The following is a 6000-nucleotide window of genomic DNA, read 5'->3' as shown; positions in this document are numbered from 1 at the left end:
CCTCTTTTAGACCTTCCCTTTCACTCTTACTGGTACTAGTCTGTCACAAATCACTCCTGACACTCTTCTCCACCCACTCCATCCTGCCTGTACTCTCTTCTTCACCTCTCTTCCACACTCACTATTACTCTGAACTGTTGATCCCAAATATTTAAACTTATCCACCTTCACCACCTCTACTCCCTGTATCCTTACCACTCCTCTATCCTCCCTGTCATTCACACACATATATTCTGTCTTAGTCCTGCTGACCTTCATTCCTCTTCTCGCTAGAGCATATCTCCACCTCTCCAGGGTCTCCTCCACCTGTACCCTACTATTACTACAGATCACAATGTCATCTGCAAACATCATAGTCCATGGGGACTCCTGTCTGTCAACCTGTCCACCACCATTGCAAATAAAAAAGGGCTCAGAACTGATCCTTGATGTAATCCCACCTCCCCGTTAAACACATCTGTCACTCCCACCACAGACATGACTGCTGTCACACTACCCTCGTATATGTCCTGTACCACTTACATACTTCTCTGACACTCCCGACTTCCTCATACAATACCACAACTCCTCTCTAGGCACCCTGTCATATGCTTTCTCAAAGTCCACAAAGACACAATGCAACTCCTTCAGACCTTCTCTGTACTTCCCATCAACACACTCGGAGCAAACATCGCATCTGTAGTGCTCTTTCCTGGCATGAAACCATACTGCTGATCACTAATCATCACCTCCCTTCTTAACCTAGCTTCCACTACTCTTTCCCATAACTTCATGCTGTGACTGATCAATTTAATCTCTCTGTAGTTACATAATATGTACGCATAAACACATATACATACATAGATTATAAACATAAAAATAATGATATCATTAGGATGGAATACTTTAATTGGGCTTTCATATATCACCGTACACATCATCATTATTTGACTCCTTTATCTATCTAAATGTACAATTTCAGTTTTAATATGCATTGCGAACTGAGATTTGTCGCCCTTATGCTGTGGAAATCGTTACTCCTTAAGACATGAGGTGTTGTTGCTTACACCCATGAACATGTTATTTAATTCCTTTCCGCTTCCACTTCCACTTCAATAACATAACATCCACAGAAACATATACAAGACAACCATGCAGTTATGTAACAGTTAAAGTGGCTACTCTCCCACACCCACACTCAAAACGTGTGCAAATCATTAGTACGTTAGGACCTACAAATCCAAAAGAACTACAACTTTTGTTTTCAAACCTGTTTTATTGTGAAACTTTGTAATTTTCGATTAAATCTCCTCAGTGTTCTTCTTTCTCTTCAATTTACAGTGTCTTTCCATTTAATTTAGGGTGTCTCTCCGCTAAACTAAACGTAAACAAAGCCACAAGAATTGCCCGTCCTTCCTGTAAAATGTTGACCGTAGTAACCATGTTGTTGCTAAGCACATTGAGTTGAATGAACAGTGATAGGAGGGGGCCTTCGCGACCGTCCACACAACTCCTATATAAGACCACTCGCCCTACCATAATTTAATTTAAAAAAATCGGTGCCAAGCATTGTTAATTTTTATTTGTGCATCTGTGCATTAAACTGCACTAAAACAAATTGATGCCATTACAGTTTTTTCGATCCGGCAATTGTATAGCTAACTATATCCTGCTCCAAACGTAGAAAACTCCGAACCTACTTCCGGTAGTTCTCTTTTCATGGTCCGCCATTTGTGATTGAGAGGTGGTGAGTTGGTATTTTTGAGTTTGCGAAAGTTTGTTATCAATTGTAAAGAAAATGTGTGGTTTGATCATTAATTATTATCGTGTTTCTGTTAATTGCAGGTGGGTTTACGGCCAGGATGCAGATCTTTGTGAAAACCCTAACGGGGAAGACTATAACCCTTGAGGTAGGTGAATCAGTAGACTCCTGATGTGTGTGTAGTGACAGTTAGTTCTTATTCAGTAGCTTTACCTGTATGTATTGCGATATTATGTTATGATTTTACTACATTATTGGTATTCTTTTTTTTTTAAGAGGTATGTTTTGAGTATGTTTGTATTTAGCCAAAAAGTGCTTGTTTTAAATTTATGAGGGGGGAGACGTGCAGGCACACGTGGATAGTGATCACATACGTTTTGCTGCTGATAATTATGGGTACATAGTCAGCATTGAGGATACTTTCATTCGGATTGTTACTAGGGAATTTTTGCTTTTACTGCCCATGATCATTTGTGCAGTAGTGTAGTAATGCTGATCGAATTGTTTTCTGCGTGTAAAATTTTTCTCACATTCATGGTCTTAGTAGTTGAACATGGGGTAATAGTATGTCCTTGTGTGGCTTTTAAGTGTACCCCATTACGAGATTTTTTAGTTTTGTTGCTTTGGTTTTGCTTTCGATGAGGCCCAATAAAAGGTCACATCTAGAAAGTAGCAGTACTTTTTATTCCCGTTAATCATCAGTTTTAACACAGATTGTCTATATTGTGATAATTAAAGATGTTTTAACGTGTGCTGTGTATCTGTGTGTTTTTAAGGTAAAATGTGTGAATTTTAATGCCTGGTAGTATTGACTGACTATTTTACAAAATATAGGGGGGACCGTTAAGAACTGTTTCAGGGTACAATGACTGAAATTGTTACCTTGTTTAGATTCTGACTAGAGCTGGTGGTGATGGAGAGAATGTGTAAACGATCAGAGTGTTTATCAACCTCTGCTACTGCCTTAAAGGTGGGAGGGGTAGATTAGCCGCTATAGAAGAGGATGCATCAGTCAGCCAAAGCCTTTTTTGCACTCTTCACTCAAAGAGCTGCGTGTGTGAATTGGCAGTTGTAGAAGCGAATGCACTGATCTTTCTACAGTATGCTGGAGCCCTTCTTGCTGTATTCTTTCGGGGGCTGGTGCTAGACGCTAGATCTGTCGGCTATGGGGCTAAGCAGTTCCTGACTGACTCAATTAGAAAAACAAAAGTCACTGCCCATGGATGTCTACTCCCCAGTCTTTCCTGTGCCTCTTCAAATCTAATTAATTTTACAAGTCACTCAGAATAAATTGGGACAGTGCTACAGGAAAGTTGCAGAAAATCATTGACCGTTACTAAAACAGCTCATTTGAATTAACTGTCATCATCTTTTGCATTTTACAACTATTCATTATGTTAATACAAACGACAATAGCCCATTATTAAAAAACCTCCACATTTATTCACCTAAATGCCCCCCACGCTTAGATGAGCTACTCCTCAACATTTCCAAATCAAACCACAATGCAGGCAACTCCTTGTATTCATTATTGCTAAGCTCCAGAATTCCATTCCTGCAGTCATGAGACAAACCCAACTTCTAAATCAACTCAGAAAAACACCAGTTAGACTCCTGAGCTTGCTCTTGTTAAACTCCAGTCTAGGATAAGCCTTTATATTTTTCACGCTAACACATTCTGTAATTGTGTCTCTCCAGCCTTCTCATTTTAGTACCCACTACCTTTCCCCGTCCCCTATCTGCTTTATTACTGCTATTGCTTCACTCTCTCAGCATCTGTTGAGCCTTGACTCCCTCTTATGCATTTGACATGAATGTTCTCCAGGAGGGGCTGACTGAGACAACTGGTGTCAGACCCACGGACTAAAACTAAATGCCAAGAAATGCATAATAGTAAGTTTTGGGAAGTCTTCCATCCCTGGTAACTATCATATTGACGGCACACCCCTTAGAGCTGACCCAGTAGTCAGAGGCTTGGGGATACACACAGAAAGTAATCTGGTCTTGGACCATCACGTGTCTACAGTAGTGAGGAAATCATTCTATGTTGTGCAACTTCTAAACAAATATTTGGCATCTAGGACCAAGGAAGTCACTGCACCACTGTATTCGGCATTCATTGCACCTGTCATTGAGTACAGTGCCCCCTTTGGTATCTACCTAACCAGGCATATCCAACAATTGGAACATCCACAGAAGTTCCTCACTAAAATAATATAGGGCTTAAGTAAAATGTCCTGTGAAGACTGCCTCAAGGCTGTATCCCTGTATTCTATTTCCTACATGCTTTTGATGGGAGATCTGTGCTTGACATGCAGGCCATTGTCAGACCCCACTCCGATGGACCTCCTGCATATCTGCTAAACAAACAGCACCAGAATTACCTGTCTAAAGACTTAAAACCTTGCCTGTGATATAAATAGGACCTGCAGGAGAGACGGGTATATATCCCAGCGATTACCCTATCTCTGGAACAGGCTGTCCATCCTTGTGAAGCATAGTTCCTCCCTAACCCATTTCCAGTGCAACTTGGACAGTTGGATGGGGGAACAGGAACTCCATCCCTGGTTTGGCGCCTATGTCTCTAATGGACACGGGCAGTCTGTAAATGGTTCATCTCCCAGGCCCTAGCTTGTAAATGTTTTCACTTCCCAAGCCCCTGCTTACGCTTAAGGGTATCAGAAAATTTGGGATGCATGGCTAGGATTAAAAAGGCCCCTGTGGTCATTAGGTTCATAAGTGTTCATAGGCTATCTACTCTCTTGTTTCTGTTTCCTATGATTCTAAGTTTTAATTCCTTCTGTATAACAGTCTGCTTGTTTTTTATTCTAGCCATGATTTTTGACTCCTGCTTGCCCATTAATAACTTGCAGAAGAATATGTTGAGTTCTGGCTTTTTATTTGTATTGCTTGGGGAAAATATGCTGAATTTATGAATTTTTTCTTCCTGGATTTGTGACTTTTGATATCTTTTTAACAGTTTTGAAGTTCTGATTCTTGTACAACATGGGGTTTTGTATTGGAACATTACCCCACCAGATGCGCAGTAGCAAGGACCGCCCAAACCCCGCCCAGCACTCTGCGCATGATGTTTATTTTGAAAACTGCTGTGAATAAACATTGGAAGACTGTCCTCAGAAATGAGTAATACTAAACATTGTAATTATTTCAATACAAAGCCTTTTCTCCTTTATTTGCTAGTACCAGGATTTCCAATTTCCGTTGATCAAAAGCTTTGATATATTCCAAGTTAGACTAAATAATTTGGCAGAACGTGTACTTATAAATGGTGTACCGATCCAAACAGATTTTTACCTATTACAACAAAATATGCTGCATTTATACAAAAAATACACTTGAGAATTACAAGTTTTTAAAAGGGGAGGGGGCGAACACAAAGTGCTGCATGTATAAAATCTATTACACGGACTTAAAATTCCTATTCTGTAAAGGTGTGTGGTGCGGGTGGCGACCTCTCTGTTTTTTTTTTTTTTTTTTTTTTTTTTGCATTTATTTATTGTTCCAACTGTCTCAGTTCCATCTCCAGAAAAAAAAATGTTTAAAGAAAGATGGTGTGCCGCAAAAGCAGTAACTGCACAACATACCAAAGAAAGGTGTGAGTGCGCGGGTTGCGGGTATGGCCTGCAAAACAGGAACTTGTGGATACTGTGTACATACTGCCCTTCTGACCTGCTTCTTACCCTGCAGCACAGTATGTGGTTAAGTACAAAGTGACAAAGCAAGTCAGACACCCAGGACATGCGGTGCTTTCAACGGTGCACTTATAAATGTACAAAAAGTTCAGTTAATCTCTGTTTTACATATCGTGTACTAAAAAACAGTCATAAAGTGAATATCCACAATTGAAATTGACCATGTCACTGTATAATCTGCATGGCTTGTCACTCAGCCCCATCAGTCATGTAGGTAGCCCATTTCCGCACGAAAATCGCTGTAGGGTAATGTTCTAATACAAAGCCCAACCTACATATCGTGTGTGAATTTCATAACCAATGTATGTATTTTTATTTTTTTTTTTTTTTTTTTTTTTTTAGAATGAAACGTAAATCATCCTACAGCACCCCTCCCAATTATGAAGGCTTGTTCCTCCATGTAAATTTTACTGTTAGCAGGGAAGTCTTTTGGCTGTGTAGCAAAATAAGACTTGCAACAGTACATGATCCTTTTTGCTAACAAGTGCTTTTATCCATTGTCTTTGTAGAAATTTTAATTGTATGAAAACACGTGTTGCTCAAAGA

General features: G+C 39.9%; 2 protein-coding genes across 3 annotated transcripts in view; one reads left to right on the top strand and one right to left on the bottom strand.

Annotated features, from left to right (window-relative positions):
- The window catches only part of CLHC1 (clathrin heavy chain linker domain containing 1), a 1972328-nt gene extending 1970778 nt beyond the window's left edge, over nucleotides 1–1550 (bottom strand). For both annotated transcript variants that reach the window (XM_044055182.1, XR_006362617.1), the window contains exon 1: nucleotides 1250–1550. The gene's annotated coding sequence lies outside the window, so the exon portion shown is untranslated. The remainder of the gene's footprint in view (nucleotides 1–1249) is intronic.
- A 106-nt stretch (nucleotides 1551–1656) lies between these two features.
- Nucleotides 1657–6000, top strand: part of RPS27A (ribosomal protein S27a) — a 49226-nt gene continuing 44882 nt past the window's right edge. Inside the window, exons 1-2 of the mRNA XM_044055199.1 lie at nucleotides 1657–1726; nucleotides 1825–1889. Coding sequence (XP_043911134.1) covers nucleotides 1842–1889 — 48 coding nt within the window. The 5' untranslated portion in view covers nucleotides 1657–1726; nucleotides 1825–1841. The remainder of the gene's footprint in view (nucleotides 1727–1824; nucleotides 1890–6000) is intronic.

This window comes from Protopterus annectens, chromosome 1.part2, assembly GCF_019279795.1.
Source record: "Protopterus annectens isolate FY-2018-M chromosome 1.part2, PAN1.0, whole genome shotgun sequence".
NCBI lineage: Eukaryota > Metazoa > Chordata > Ceratodontiformes > Protopteridae > Protopterus > Protopterus annectens.
Note: the sequence above shows the minus strand (reverse complement) of the source record. Positions and strands in the feature narration are given on the sequence as shown.